The 15,803-nt window shown below is 51.0% G+C and overlaps 1 protein-coding gene across 1 annotated transcript in view; it reads left to right on the top strand.

The window, feature by feature from the left end:
* Window positions 1-355: 355 nt before the first annotated feature.
* TPO (thyroid peroxidase) overlaps window positions 356-15,803 on the top strand; it is a 34,387-nt gene continuing 18,939 nt past the window's right edge. Inside the window, exons 1-6 of the mRNA XM_070459140.1 lie at window positions 356-449; window positions 3,464-3,548; window positions 5,820-5,989; window positions 8,079-8,211; window positions 13,523-13,652; window positions 15,223-15,429. Coding sequence (XP_070315241.1) covers window positions 356-449; window positions 3,464-3,548; window positions 5,820-5,989; window positions 8,079-8,211; window positions 13,523-13,652; window positions 15,223-15,429 — 819 coding nt within the window. The remainder of the gene's footprint in view (window positions 450-3,463; window positions 3,549-5,819; window positions 5,990-8,078; window positions 8,212-13,522; window positions 13,653-15,222; window positions 15,430-15,803) is intronic.

The raw sequence follows: 15,803 nt of genomic DNA on the forward strand, positions 1-15,803 counted from the left end.
TACTTACCTCTTTTCTAAAGGCTAAATTCCCTGTACTATTCTTTTTTTTTCACTAAGATGTGTTATAGGAAATAGATTTATCTTATTCCTAGTAATTACTCCCAGAAATTTTATACCATTCAACATCCCCATGAGTTAAAATAGGTTGTCACTGAGCTGTTCTGGGGACACGGCCACTCAAGAGCAAAGATCTGTTTTCAGACGGTCGAGCAGGCACGGCCAGTCCCTGCCTTGGCCAATCAGCCCCCAGAGTCAGACCCTGGCCGAGGGGGGCAGACAGGATGCAGGCACCACCACGCAGGGCAGCAGAGACAAGGCTCCCCGTGGGGGCGGCCTGACTCATGCCTCCTCGCAGATGCGGGCACGGGCCGTGCTGGGCGTGGTGCTGGCCGTCACCTGCGCCGGAGCTGTCTTCTCGTTCCTCCTGAGACCTGGGGGCCTCCTTTGGGGTGAGTAGCGATAAATTACGGTCTTCCGAAATCATAAAGGAACTGTTTGCATCTACCAGAGCAGAAAGCATCGTGAGTTCTCCAGAGTCAGGTAAGATCGCTTCAGTGTTTCTTTTGCTTTCCAAGAAAAGAACAATAATTCTTGAGTTTAGAAGGATTAAAACACAATTCTTTCTGAAAAATAACTGACTTTCTTATGATTACGCACAGAAGACGTCAATTTTACCTGCTCGTATATTTTAAAACCATTTCTTTGGGAGTCGTTGTGTTTTCCTTGACCACACAATCATTTCTCATTAAGTCACTCCTTTGTCGTATTTTCTGGAATCAGGGGGTTGCAATGCCAAATTCAGTTGAGAAAGGTACAGCTGTGCTGTGGTTAAAATCATCACAGCTCAAACTCTGCTTTTGTTTTGGTAAAAAGAAAAGAAAAAAGTCTCAAACACAGAGAAGGGATGCTCCTGGAGCAGGACATGGGAGGGCATCTCCGGGAGGCTCTCCGGCCGCCAGCGTCTGCACCAGGGGCCTTGCCCGGCAGACTCGTCCTGCTGGGGTCATCAGGGGTGGACGCTCTGCTCCTCCAGCCCCTCCTTGCAGACCCTGGTCATCTGCAGGCCTGGTGAGCTGCCTGAGTCCCCATAGTCACCTTCAGCCCCAGGGAGCCTCCTGCTGGAGCCCCCATGTCTCCAGAGTCACTGAGTACCGGCTTCGTGGCCACATGGACTGTTGCACAAAAGCCCTTCGTGGACTTAGATGCTCCTCGGGAAATCGGCCTGGCCTTTGAGGCCGAGAGGAAGCCAGGGTGCCGCTCCGTCCCTGCACATTGCTGACGGGGCCACTTTCCTGTCTGAAATGGAGAAGACTGGAAAGTTCTCTACCGCAGTCCTATTTGTGAGTGTCACTGAGACGCTCCGTTTAAAGTACTGAGTGCATGCTGTCTGGACAGCACAAACTAGAAAACACAAACGCCAACTGCATCTTAAATGTCCCCATCCTCCAAGCCCAGTAAACCTATCACCCCAAGACCTGGCACAGGATGAGTTGCAGTAAATGCTTGTGAACTAATTGGTCATTTCATTTCACACTTATCAAAGACCTAGTTCTACAAAACCACAGTAACAAAGTCGTCACGAGCAAGATCTATTTGATAAAATACAGAAGTACCCGCACACAAGAGCTCCAGTATGAGAAATCACGCATTTTTTAGGAACTGGGAAAGATGGTAGTTACAGTTTTGCTAGAGCAATTGTTACTATTTCTCCATCTTGAAGAGGTTTTTTCTTAAACTTTCAGTATATATATATAAACAATATACAACACAGCATTTGATAAAAACACTGTACTTTGTACTAATCCATTGTTCATTAGAGTATTTCGAAGGTGACTACTTGTTTACTTTTGAAAACTACTTACTTAGAAAATATTATTAGTCATAGTGTTTAAAGTTTACAGTCTTTAATACAATGATGTTTTTTCCAATTGACAAGTCATCAGTCATTTTAAACAAAACAATTACACATTAACTCCTTATTTATTTATTTTTAATGGAAGTATACTTGATTTAGGGCTTCCCAGGTGGTGCTAGTGGTAGAGAATCTGCCTGCCAACACAGGAGATGCAAGAGACGCAGGCTCAGTCTTTGGGTCGGGAAGATCCCCTGAAGGAGGAAGTGGCAACCCACTCCAGTATTCTTGGCTGTAAAACCCCACGGACAGAGGAGCCTGGCAGGCTGCAGTCTGTGGGGCCACAGAGAGTTAGACAGGGCTGAGCGACTGGGCGCATAGTTGGTTCACGAGGTTGTGTTAGTTCTGGGTGTACAGTGAGGGAATCAGTTACACGCGCGTGCTAAGCCGCTCAGTTGTGCCTGATTCTCTGCGACCTCGTGAACTGGAGCCTGCCAGGCTCCTTTGTCCATGGGATTCTCCAGGCAGGAATACTGGAGCGGGCTGCCGTTTCCTCCTCCAGGGGATCTTCCCGACCCAGGGGTTGAGCCTGAGTCCCTTATGTCCCCTGCACGGGCAGGAAGCTACTTTACCCCAGTGCCGCCCAACTCAGAAGCCCATACTTACGTTTGTGTGTGTGTATATATAGAGATTCATTCTTTTTCTGATTCTTTTCCCCTCTAGGCTATTACAGAACCCTGAGTATGTAGCTCCCTGTGTCACACACTAGGTCCTGGCTGGTTAGCTGCCTTTCATACTGAAGGGTTGATCTTTCTTTGACACATCGCCTTCATCAGTCACAGCCTCCATGACAAACCTCCAGCCCTCTTGTCTGAGCTGGGTTACATCACTCAGGCTCACAGACTGAGACATGAGCCGTCGGGGGCTCCCTGTCGCCGTCCAGAGCCCGCTGAGGGCACCAGGCACTAGGACCAGGCCTGGGCCACGGTGTCCGTCGGGTGTCCAGGGGGCACCCCTCAGCGTGGGGTCTCTGCTGGGTGGGCTGCTCCTCCTCTGGGGTCTTAGAGATGGCAGGGCTGTGGCCAGACTCACACCCGCCTCCCAGGGTCGCACGTGGACACCACACGCACGCGGGAATCTGGCTGATAAACACTGAGGAACAGGTGCCCTTGGGCCGACATCTGGTCTGTGAACTGTGGGACTGTTTGTGTATCAAGGCTTCAAGTCCTTTCTCAAAAACTCCACACAGAGTGTTTATCGTGGAAATCGCATGCCTCCATCACCACATGGATCGTGGTTTGTTTCTAGGGTTTGTGCAAAGTCGAGACTGAAGTGCAAGGATGTTTACAGCAAATGTAGCTGTTAGGAGAGAATCAGGTGCAAATAAACCATGGGCAGTGGGGGCCTTGATGGAGAGAGGGGAAGGGGAAGGGGTTGGGGGGGACGGGAGAGGGGGAGGGGAGGGGAAGGAAGGGAAGAAGGGGAGTGGTAACCGGGTGGAGGCCCAGAACCACCTGGTTGTCACGGCATCAAGCTGGACTCGGAAGAGAAACCCAAGGGGGCGGAGGCTTGGTGAACTTTGTGTTTGATCCTGTGATGCCTCATTCGCAGGAGAGACCGAGGAGTCTCGAGTCAGGGGCATCGTGGAGGCGAGCAGGCTCCTGGTGGACAAGTCCATCTACGCTGCGATGAGAAGGTATGGTGCCTGGGGGCGGGCGGTGGGGCGTCTGCATGGATCTGCTGATCTTCATCTTCATGACGTCCTGCATTTTACAAATTAGGAGCTGAAACTCACATGAGTTTATTCATGCTTCTAGGATCGGGTGCAAGTAACTGAGAACCTCATTCAGTCTCAAAGTTTCTCTCTTAGCCAAACAGAGCCAAGGGCAGTGACGCAGTGGGAATTCAATATTTCCCGATTCGAAAAGCAGAAAAGTGAGCCTGGCTCCTGGAAAACGGCCCGCAGACTGAGGGGGTAGGGGGTCCAGACACACAGGTGTAACTTTACCTAGGAATGAAATCTGCCCACCAGTCTTTTTGAATCTTTAGGAAACACCTTACTTTTAAATAGAATCAACATTAAGGATATTACAGTCTCACATTTGTTGTTGTTGTTAGTTGCTAAGTCATGTCTGACTGTTTTGCAACCCCATGGACTGCAGCCCGACACACTTCTCTGTCCATGGGATTTCTCAGGCAAGAATCCTAGAGTGGGTTGCCATTTCCTCTCCAAGCACAACAAGCAAAAATCTAAAACACAGGTTTTATCTTCACAAGTGTGCTATTTTGTTGGAAACTAAGCAATAATTATATAAGCTCTCAAGACACAAACTATCACAAGGCAGTGGTTGATTTATTTCAAAATTTCTATTATTCCAACCAGAAAAAGCCTCTATTGTCCATATTAGCTGCAACCAAGTTTATTTTATAAAAATTTGAATCAAAGGGGAAAGAAAGAGAAAAGATATTTCCCATGAAGTCAGACTATGTTAGCATGTCCACAACCGTGGTGTCAGCTATGCATGAAGACGGGGCAAGGACACCTCCACGGGTTGCGAAGGACTGCCCCTGCCTGTCCCTAGGTGACCTGCCTTCTCACGAGGGGGAACTCACTGCTAACACACAGAGTTCACAAAGTTTGTGGTCTGGGGACTTTGTGTTAGATGCAAATGTTGGAACAAAGGCTACTTGCTTACCGTGCTAACAGTGGATTTTAGTAACAGCAGAAGAAAAGCGCTAGAAACCTTGAAAACAGGCTGCCCCACTGAAACCAGAGCCCCCGGACAGCTGAGTCCCAGGCCTGTGGCGGCACCGAGCCGAGCGGCTCCGCTGAGAGCGTGCGTCCCGAGGGGTCACAGCCTCTGTGCCTTGGGGACTGGGGCCACGACGGCCGCTGGCTCTCAGAGCCCCTCCCGGTGGTGGGAACCCACACGTCCAACCGGATTTTTTTCAAGTTACATAACTTACTTATTCACAGTGATATCCTCAGAAAGATTAATTAGTGCTTAAAATAGCCTCATGTGCGTGCGTGTGAAGTCGCTTCAGTGCTGTCTGACTCTGTGGCTCTGTGGGTGGCAGCCTGCCAGGCTCCTCTGTCCACGGGATGCCCCCAGCCTGAATTCTGGCGTGGGTTGCCACACCCTGCTTCAGGGGCTCCTCCTGACCCAGGGATTGAACCCATGTCTCTCGCATCTCCTGGACTGGCAGGCAGGTTCTTTACCAGAAGCCCTTAAAATATCCTTAAATAACACTAAACACCACTATTTCACAGTAGGCCAGAAAAATTATCCAGATAAAATGTGAGATCACCTTATCGAAACAAAAAATGAAAGTCTGCTACAAGGAATAATGTGAATCAATGGCAGACACACACAGGTGAGCCACTGTCAAAAAGTGTTCTAAGCAACAGAATCTCTGTCTCCATGGTGATGCACAGTGAATGGACAGGTGATGAGCAAGTCCGTTTACTACCTGGATTTTGATGAGCAGGCCAACCCCACACAGCGGTGACAAGGATTAAGTGAGCTTGCTTGTGCAAGTCTGTCTGTCTCTTCGCCTTCCCGCAGACTGTCTGCACGCGGGTCCTGGCCCTTCACTGAATCCCTGGTCCTCGTGGATGCGGTCCCTGAACCCCACCTGCCTGTCACTTCTGATTCAGGTTCACATGACTGATTATTAAGTGGTCACCAAACACCACAAAAGAACAGCTGACTTCACATCTCCTCTTTGTGGGCTCCCCAGGTGGCGCTAGTGGTCAGGAACCCTCCTGCCAGTACAGGAGACGTAAAGAGATGTGAGTTCAATCCCTGGGTCAGGGAGATCCCCTGGAGGCATCCCACTCCAGCATTCTTGCCTGGAGAAGCCCAGGGACAGAGGAGCCTGGCAGGCTACCATCCCTGGGGTCACAGAGAGTCAGACACGACTGAAGCGAATCACCACATACGTGCTCACTCCTCTTTGTGCCTAGAAACCTCCACAAAAGGGAAGTTATTTCCCCATCGCAACTTCTGTCCTTTTCCAAACTCCCTGAGCCCACGAGCCATGCTGCGTCCCGGGCAGCGGAGGTCATGGAGGCCTCAGTGCAGGAGGCGGTGAGACGGGGTCACCTGAGGTCTGGACAGTCCCAGCTGCCCACAGGTGAGTGCCCGGGGGGCAGGGCTGAGCGCAGGGAGGTGGGGAGGGTCCTAGCAGGGCGCAAGGCCTGTGCCCCCGGTGGCTCACGGGACAAGCGAGCAGTGCTTGAGATGCTGGTCAAGAGCCACGACGTCCTGGCTTTGCTGGGTGGGAAATCACTGTTTCTCTGCCGTCCAGGCTGAGTTTGGAGAGCCAGCTGAACAATCTCAGTGTCCTGCTCTATGGTCTGAAATAACTGGAAGTTTCTTCCAAGGCCCCCACCAGCCCGGTTAAAACTTGGGGAAACAAGTTTCCGGGGGAGGCAGCGTGGTCCAGGGAGAATAGGACGGCCACCCCACTTCTGAGCAAACTGCCTCTGGGGACGTGCCGGGGCCTCTGGGGATGAACCTGCTCCCCCTGAAATGAGCAGTCGCCGTCGTGGTCCACTCAGCTGGACGCCGGCAGACCAGTAAACCGGGGGCTGCGTCCCACCAAGGGCTCTGCTGACTTAAGAATCCGAGTGGCGTTTAAGTGGAATTCCATCCCACTTCAGAATGGAAGTGCCTTAGAATGTGAGGTACATCGGTGAGCCCTAGGACGAGGAACTGAAAAAACACGATCAGTTCCAGTGGACTTCTGCAGACTTCTCCAGTGTGGTGCCATGAGCTCCTTAGTCACTGAGTCTTTCCTCCCAACTAGCTGTAGGTTAGTTTAATGTTGATTTACTTTAGAATGAGACAGACTCAGCTAAATTGAGGTTAACCAGAATTCTCAGACACTGGGCTTAACACTTCAATTTAACCAACTTTATAGCAACCAAGGGCCCGTTTGAAAATGTTTTCGTTGAAGCAGTTGAAAACCATTTCTAAGGACTGTCGGTCCGCGGTCCTGTCCTGTGGCGACGACTGTGGCCATAAATCCTCTGGCCTTGTGTTCACGCCGTAGAGTCGCAAAGCCACTGCCCGGGTCTGTGGGTGCAGCTGTTTGTGGAGCTTCAGTGGATGGGTTCAGCCCAGCCAAGGTGCAAAACTTAAGACCCCTGTAATCTAGGCTGTATATTGTTACTCCCATCATCAGCGTAGTCTAGAAAATTCAGAATGTAACACCAGTGACAGGATCCAGATGCCCCCTACCACCCCATCACCAGTCGGCATCTACAATCGAACGTTGGCACCCTCCCTCCCGGGTGCGTCTTAATGTTGGTTTTGTATTGATGCAGCTACAATCATGGTCCTTCTCATGGACTTCGTTTGTTAAACTCTTGCGTGTGCTTGAGCATCTCCTGGTATGGAGCATTTTTGCCTGTTTTGTTCAGGAATGCCTATTTCTCCATCAGCTGAACAAAATTGTGGCCTAAGCTTTATTCAGCTGTCCACAGTTTATTCAGTTGTCCACAGAGGTTGTACAGGGAACATTAATAATTGAGAAGCTGTTTGTTCCTCCTCCCTTTGAAATCGGGATGCATGCCTTCCAGTGTTTTGCTAGTGAATATCTCATTTCCTTGGTATCTGGTCAGTTTTATGGCATTGTCTTTGAAGATTTATACGAACCATCTTGGAGAAACAACGATTTCTTCAACTACTAGTTCTTGCTTGTATTTGTCACAAATAGCAACAGAATTGGCAAAAAAACCCAGAATAGATTGTCTTCTGGGGCCCTAAAACTAGAAAGGTTTATAAGTAGGACCCAACATCAACATGAAGGGAAAAAGGAGGGTTTTGTAGAGGGACACTGGGGCGTTGCTAGGGAGCATCTGAGGCGGGGTGGGGGCTGATCAAGGCCACACAGTCAGTGTCTTCTGGGCCTGGGGTGGCGGCAAACGCGGGGTTCTACATCCAGGCTCCCAGTGCTCATCTCTGGGGCCAGAGCGCTCAGAATCGCTTTTCTGAAAGAGCACAAAGCAAAGATAAACTTTTAAACCCTAGCAATCAGGACACTCAAGAAGGGTAAATAAGAAAGGGTTGATTTCAAGGAGAAGGAAGGGCTTCCCACCAAGAGGGACAAAGTCTCCGTGTGAATCCTGCCGGCAGGGGTGGGGGCCAGGTTAGGACAGTCACTGGGCAGGCAGGCTGTCCTCTCCGCAGAGGGCTGATGCCACGGGGCCTTCCCTCAGATGCTCTCTCGGAGGGGCTGCTGAGCGCGATCGCGAACCTGTCCGGATGCCTGCCTCACATGCTGCCACCCAGATGTCCGGACACCTGCCTGGCCAACAAGTACAGGCTCATCACGGGCGCCTGCAACAACAGGTACTTCCCGGGGTCCTCATCTCATCTGCAAATTGGATTTGAACGTGACAGTCGCCATCAGGAGGGACTGTCCCTGGGTCATCTGAGATTTTGTTAAAGAATGCGCCTAATACTGACTCTACACAGTGATAAGAAGCGGTCCAGCCTCTCCCTTACACCCACGTCCCCAACACTCCTGTGTGTGTCTTCGGTAAGACACAGGTCTCAAAGGTCTTCAGCACCCCGTAGACAGGAGCCACTTTCACCAGGATGTTAGCTGTAAAGCTCCCCGGCTTCCCTGGGGTCACCCCGTTTTCTTCCACCTCTTTCTCTGCATGTCTGCCGTCCACTCTCGGCTCGCTCCGTCCGGAGGTCAGTCCGTTTAGTGTCCCAGCTGACCCCTCTGCCTCCAGGCCCTTGCACCGCGAGCCCCACGGCCCGGGTCCAGGGAGACTGTACCTGCAGACAGGTATGGAGTCGCAGACGGCAGGACCAGGCCCCAATCTCCTCTGCCCAGGGCTGCACTCTCTGCTGTCACCCCGACCCCGACAAGGGGGCAGCCCAGCCTCCCTGCTGGTGGGCCCGAGTGGACGTGCCCTCCAGGGAAACGTGGGTGAAGGTGAGTCTCTCTCCTTCCACGGCGACAGCTGTATCTTGCGTCCCAGTATTTATAGTAACCAGATCCAAGGACCAACAGGAACGTCACACTTCTTCTTCCGCCCAAATCATAAAACACCTGCCCAGAGACCTGGAGGGCCAGCGCCTTGAAGCCGGGTTTGCTGTCTTATAAATGAGCCGCTGGGGCCACTAGGCTGAGGGTCAGCCCCAAGGTTGCTGGCTCTCTGCAGGCTCAGCCCTGCCCGCTCCAAATGAAAGTGTTCCCACATCCAGTTCTTATCAGAAGAGGCCCAGGGACTGTCAGGCTCCTGGTGCCCAGGAGTGAGGAGCTGATGCTCAGACAGATCCCAGGAAGGGGGGACACCTGTCTCCCTCTGAAACTCCCCTCCAGAGACGTCTCCCCTCTGGTTGTCAGCTCCGCGACCATTCCCAGCAAGGTCACTAATGCAAAGCTACTAAAAGAACCACGTGCTGGGGAAGTTGACCCTCTGGGGACTGGGTTATCCTGCCCCAGCCAAGCAGCTTCCAAGAGCGGGGCCAGGAGCCTGGGGGGGCCCAACCCAGAGGCCCCACATGGCACCCCGGGTCCTGCCCAGGAGGCTGGGCTCTGAGCCAAGAGAGAGACGGTCACGGAGACCTCCGGCCCTCCCAGGAGCTGCTGAAACCCAGCAGTCAGTCAGCAAAAACCCTGATGCCTCAGCAGTTAGGTAAACACTCGCATGATTCTTGAGTCAAAGAGCAGCGTTTTACGGGATTTCAGTAAAGACTGGCCGCTAACCGACCAGAACACCGCGTGAAGGCTGACTCACTGCAGCTGATGAAACGCGGCCCTAAACCGAACCCCTTCAGTGGTGCTGGAGAGCTGCAGAGGGTTGATGCTAGAGTTCATGCCCATTCCCTGTCCTCCAGACAGAAGGGGGCGCCCCCACCTTCTGCTGCTCATCACTCCTGAGAGCTGGGCTGGGCGGGAGTCTCGGAGAAAGGAAGCGCCTTGCTTCCAGGCTCAGGAGCCACGGGCGGCCCTGCCTCAAACAGGCGCTTAGAGACGGTCACAGTCCTCAGCGCACGGCTCCTCTCTGTCTCAGGCAGGACACCAAACAAGTCGCATTCACATAGGAACAATGGGTGGGTGTTACAGTCCTTTGGTAGAAGTTAGTGTCAAAGCCACTAATTTTTAATTAATTTATTTTAATTGGAGGCTGATTACTGTATTGTGGTTTTTGCCATACACTGACATGAATCAGCCATGGGTGACCACCCTCCCACCTCCCTCCCCATCCCATCCCTCTGGGTCATCCTAGTGCACCAGCCCTAAGCACCCTGTCTCATGCATTGAACTTGGACTGGTGATCTATTTCACATACGGTAATATGCATGTTTCAATGGTATCCTCTCAAATCACCCTACCCTTGCCTTCTCCTGGAGTCCAAAAGTCTGTTCTTTACATCTGTGTCTCTGTTGCTGTCTCGCATATAGGGTCATTGTTACCATCTTTCTAAATTCCATATATATGTGTGAGTATTAATATACTATATTGGTGCTTTTCTTTCTGACTTACTTCACTTTGTATAATAGGCTCCAGTTCCATCCACCTCATTAGAACTGATTCAAATGTATTGTTTTTAATGGCTGGGTAATATTCCATGGTGTATATGTACCACAGCTTTCTTATCCATTCGTCTGCCAATGGGCATCTAGGTTGCTTCCATGTCCTGGCTATTATAAACAGTGCTGCAATGAACACTGGGGTACACGCGTCTCTTTCAATTCTGAAAACCACTGATTTTTCAATATTTATATTTACAAATACTTTAAAAACCCTTAGCAGCTTGCCCCAATTCTTGCAGACTTCCTGCCTACATGTTCTAAGTGCCGACACGTCGGATGCAGGCACGCAGCTTAGAAGTCTAGATCCTGGTCTCCTCTGACTCAAGCGGCCCTGCCGCGTGACCTCAGAGAGCCCGGCACAGCTGTCTCCTGTTCACCCACAAACTCCAGCCTCACTCCTGTCTTTTGGAAAACTCTGTAACCACCAAACACCCCAACGGCTATTACTGCCATAGGGCTGTGTTGATAAAGACCGAGGGACCTTGCATACCACAATTTTGAACCCAAAAATCCATTTTTATAGAACAGAGCAAATTTTTCTCTAACAGAAAACTCCCATATTTTTCTTTTCTCTTTGAACAAACATTTCCATTCTAATTTGTCTGATTTTTTTCCCTACACGTAGGATACTCTATGATGAAAAGTATTTCATTTTCTCCTTTATTTTTACATATGTTCTGTAGGTATTTTATCCTTATATTTTGTAAATGTTTTTATTTGTGTGTTTATTTTATATGTTTACATATTTGATCACCTATGTATAGATTTACTATTCATATCTAATTTGCTCAAGGACCAGTTACCAATCATTAGTCTCTCATTTTCTCGTTGTGAGAAACATTTCTGGGACATACTGATTCTTCAGCTCAGTTCAGTTCAGTCACTCAGTCGTGTCTGACTCTGCGACTCCATGACCTGCAGCACGCCAGGCCTCCCTGTCCATCACCAACTCCCGGAATTTACCCAAACCCATGTCTATCAAGTCAGTGATGCCATCCAACCATCTCATCCTCTGTTGTTCCCTTCTCTTCCCGCCTTCAATCTTTCCCAGCATCACAGTCTTTTCAAATGAGTCAGTTCTTCACATCGGGTGGCCAAAGTACTGGAGGTTCTGCCTCAGCATCAGTCCTTCCAATGAACACCCAGGACTGATCTCCTTTAGGATGGACTGGTTGGATCTCCTTGCTGTCCAAGGGACTCTCAAGAGTCTTCTCCAACACCACAGTTCAAAAGCATCAATTCTTCGGCACTCAGCTTTCTTTATAGTCCAACTCTCATATCCATACATGACTACTGGAAAAACTATAGCTTTGACTAGATGGACCTTTGTTGGCAAAGTAACATCTCTGCTTTTTTAAAATGCTATCTAGTTTGGTCATAGCTTTCCTTCCAAGGAGCAAGCATCTTTTAATTTCGTGGCTGCAGTCACCATTGCAGTGATTTTGGAGCCCAAGAAAATAAAGTCTGTCACTGTTTCCATCGTTTCCTCATCTATTTGCCATGAAGTGATGGGACTGGATGCCACAATCTTAGTTTTCTGAATGTCAAGTTTTAAGCCAGCTTTTTCACTCTCCTCTTTCACTTTCATCAAGAGACTCTTTAGTTCTTCTTCACTTTCTGCCATAACGATGCTGTCATCTGCGTATCTGAGGTTATTGATATTCCTCCTGGCAATCTTGATTCCAACTTGTGCTTCATCCAGCCCAGTGTTTCTCATGATGTACTCTGCATATAAGTTAAATAAGCAGGGTGACAATATACAGCCTTGACATGCTCCTTTCCCAATTTGGAACCAGTCTGTTGTTTCACGTCCAGTTTTAAATGTTGCTTCTTGACCTGAATACAGATTTCTCAGGAGGCAGGTCAGGTGGTCTGGTATTCCCAGCTGTTTAAAGAACTTTCCAGATGTGATCCACCCAGTCAAAGGCTTTAGCGTAGTCAATAAAGCAGATTTTTTTTTGGAAGTCTCTTCCTTTTTGATGTTCTAATGGGTGTTGGCAATTTGATCTCTGGTTCTTTGCCTTTTCTAAACCTAGCTTGAGCATCTGGAAGTTCATAGTTCATGTACTGTAGAAGCCTGGCTTGGAGAATTTTGAGCATTACTTTGCTAGTGTGTGATGAATGCAATTGTGCAGTAGTTTGAACACTCTTTGGCATTGCCTTTCTTTGGGATTGGAATGAAAACTGACCTTTTCCAGTTTGATTGATTCTTATCAATTGATTCTTATTAATACCTTAATGTTAATATTGGTTCTTCTTAATACCTTTCTCCTTGAGGCATCTTCATGACACAAAAGGAAGGCTCAAAAGTCATTTGTAAAATCAAAATGACATTAGGCAGAACTCTGCCTGAACAGGAACTTTATATTTTTGTCAATAAATCTTGACCAGTAGAACAAAACTGCAGATCCGTCTGTTTAAGGAAAACATTCCCATCTTCCTCTTTGGCTGAGTCCATCTCATTGTCTGCTCTGCCAACCAAGTGACACTTCCTCTCTCTCAGACAAGGGCTGACTTACTTTTAATTCAAATAAATGTATGAATACAGCCGTCCCACTTCTGAACTGCGAACTTCAGCAAGTCAGCGACCTCACTTTCTAGCAGAAACTCTGTCCTCCAGGTAAACACGGGTGCAGGAAAGGGCAGCTGCCCAGGCGGCTGCAGGGCGTCCTGAGGAGGGTGCTCGGAGGAGCGGGACTCGAGCTCGCCTTTGCGCGGAGCCCCGGGGGGGGGGGTGCCTGTGGCGCGTCCTGCGTAAAGGGATGAGAGGCAGCCTCAGAGGAAAAGCGGAAGCTGGGCGGAGCGGGGGCCAGCACACGTATGCGCAGCCCGCATCAGTTCAGGCGCTGGGCGAGGGCCGCGTGCGGCTGCCGCGGAAGTCGGTTCTCGCGAGACCACCGCTCCCGCACATCCCCCGAGCATCTCCGCACCGCAGGGCATGCGGCCCCCGCTGGACCAAAGGCTTCACCTCCGGTCACCCCGAGGGAGCAGCTGCACCACGTGCCTTCCCCCAGAGACCGTGACGCCAGGTCACAGCACCGGCCCATCGCCGCCTCCCTCCTCCTCCTGGACTCCCAACACAGCTCGTGCCCTTCTGTCTCCACAGAGACCACCCCCGCTGGGGAGCCTCCAACACAGCGCTGGCCAGATGGCTGCCCCCCGCCTACGAGGACGGTATCAGTGAGCCCCGAGGCTGGAACCCCCACTTCCTGTACAACGGCTTTCCCCTGCCCCCGGTCAGTGCTGCCGGAACAGGGCTGCAAGGAGTCTCAGAACTTGGCAAACCTCCCCTCCCCTGGGGGGCCCAGCCTCTGATGAGACTTGCTCCGCAGGGCAGGCCCCTGCGGGTGCCCCTGTTGGAGTGGGGGGAGGGTGGGCACTTCCCTTGTACCCTGGGAACTGTGGCTCTGACTAAGAGTAGACCAACGCAGAGCAAGTTACAAGTAGACGGAAAACTAGGCACGTTCAGAGACGCTTATAATTGATGAATTCACTCATTTATGCAAAGATGGCAATTTCTACCTACTCCCAGAGGCAAATCATTTGTCAAACTCATACCTAATCTGCTGATCCCTTGGGTCCAAAAATGGGTCATTGGTCCCCAGTCTGACTGATTGCTTGGATGAATAAAGCAGTGGGTGGTTTCCACATTCCTTGGCTCATGGGCCCCCATGCCAGCAAGGCTGCATCTCTGTGCCTTTGCTCCAAAGTCGCATCTCCTGTGACTCAGGGAAGGGTCTCAGGTTTTAAGGACCCATGTGGTTAAATCACATCCCCCCTGGAATCTAGGCTCACCCCCAGCTCCAGGTCCTTACAGTCACCAAGTCTGCCAAGTCCCTGTAGCCATGTGATGTTGCCACGGGCTCCAGGGATGCATCCATGGACATCTCTGGGGGCCATCACCCCGCTACCAGTCCACCCTCGGACCCCAGAAGTGTCAGACCCAATCCATGTGCAAAACCCACCTACCTCATTCCAAGGCCCCCATCATCTCAGCCATCACAGCATCAACTCAGAATCCCAAATATGATCTAACTCTCACCGTTTTCAGAGTCCCAAATCTCATCCTCTGAGTAATCTGAATCAGGGCTGCGGAAGCTCTGGGTGCGACCCCTCCTGGGGCAAAGCCTCCCTCCTTTGGGACCTGAGAAACCAGAAAGGAAGTCTGGCCCCAAAATGCAGTAGTGGGACAAGCACAGGATAGCAGGTGTACACGTACGGGGTCACAAACAGAGAAGTGGAAAGAGGAAGCCGCCGACACCAAACAGGTCTGAGCTCGGGCCAGGCAAACACCACGGGCTTCAATGCGAGGGAGCAGCCCTCTCCCTCACCCCCAGGCACCCGGCACCCCCTCTCAGCCAGGGACTATCTGGAGCTAATCCCTGGGGGATTCAGTTTAATGTCCACACCACTGCCGGAAGATGGACATTTTGTATTTTATTTACAAATGAAGAAACCAGTTCAGTCGCTCAGTCGTGTCCAACTCTTTGTGACCCCATGGACTGCGGCACGCCAGGTCTCCCTGTCCATCACCAACTCCCGGAGTTTGCTCCCATGTCTATCCAGTCAGTGGTGCCATCCAATCATCTCATCCTCCATCGTCCCCTTCTCCTCCTGCTCTCTTGGCCCCAAATCAGCACAGAGCGATGAATCTCGAGGAGGACAGTCGGGGGTCTCCAGGGCCCTAAGCGCGGCGTGGAGCCCCTGAGACGCAGGCTCGGCCTTGCCCCCTCCCTGCCAGGTGCCGGCGTCCGCACACCCGCGGGCAGGCGGCTCCCGCGTGTGACGGCTGGTCTGCCCCTCCAGGTCCGGGAGGTGACGCGACGCGTCCTACACGCCTCCAATGAGGCTGTGACGGACGACGACCAGTACTCTGACCTCCTGACGGCGTGGGGCCAGTACATCGACCACGACATCGCCTTCACGCCGCAGAGCACGGGCCCCTCTGCCCCCGGGGCGGGGGCTGACTGCCAGCTGACCTGCAAGCCCCAAAGCCCATGCTTTCCCATACAGGTAGGATTTCTGAACGTTCATCACTTTATTATGAAACTAACAGATACCACGTTAAAATTTCAAACACGGGTCACTCTTTGTACTGTTCCCAGATGGGGGGGCGGGTGTTTACGGCTGTGATGAATTTCCTGTGTTTTCTGCCAGAAAGTATCTGCACACGTATGGGTATGAAATTATCTGTATGGGCATTTCCTGGTGGTCCAGAGGCTAGAGTGCCAGTTCAGTCCTTGGTGGGGGAACTGAGACCCCACAAAGACAAAAAAAGAAAAAGAAATTAAAATTATCTGTATGTGTGTGTTTATACCTTATTTGGTGTCTCAGTGGTAAAGGATCCACCTGCCAATGCAGGAGACACAGGTTTGATCCCAGGTCAG

This window comes from Odocoileus virginianus, chromosome 31, assembly GCF_023699985.2.
Source record: "Odocoileus virginianus isolate 20LAN1187 ecotype Illinois chromosome 31, Ovbor_1.2, whole genome shotgun sequence".
In the NCBI taxonomy this organism is placed as follows: domain Eukaryota; kingdom Metazoa; phylum Chordata; class Mammalia; order Artiodactyla; family Cervidae; genus Odocoileus; species Odocoileus virginianus.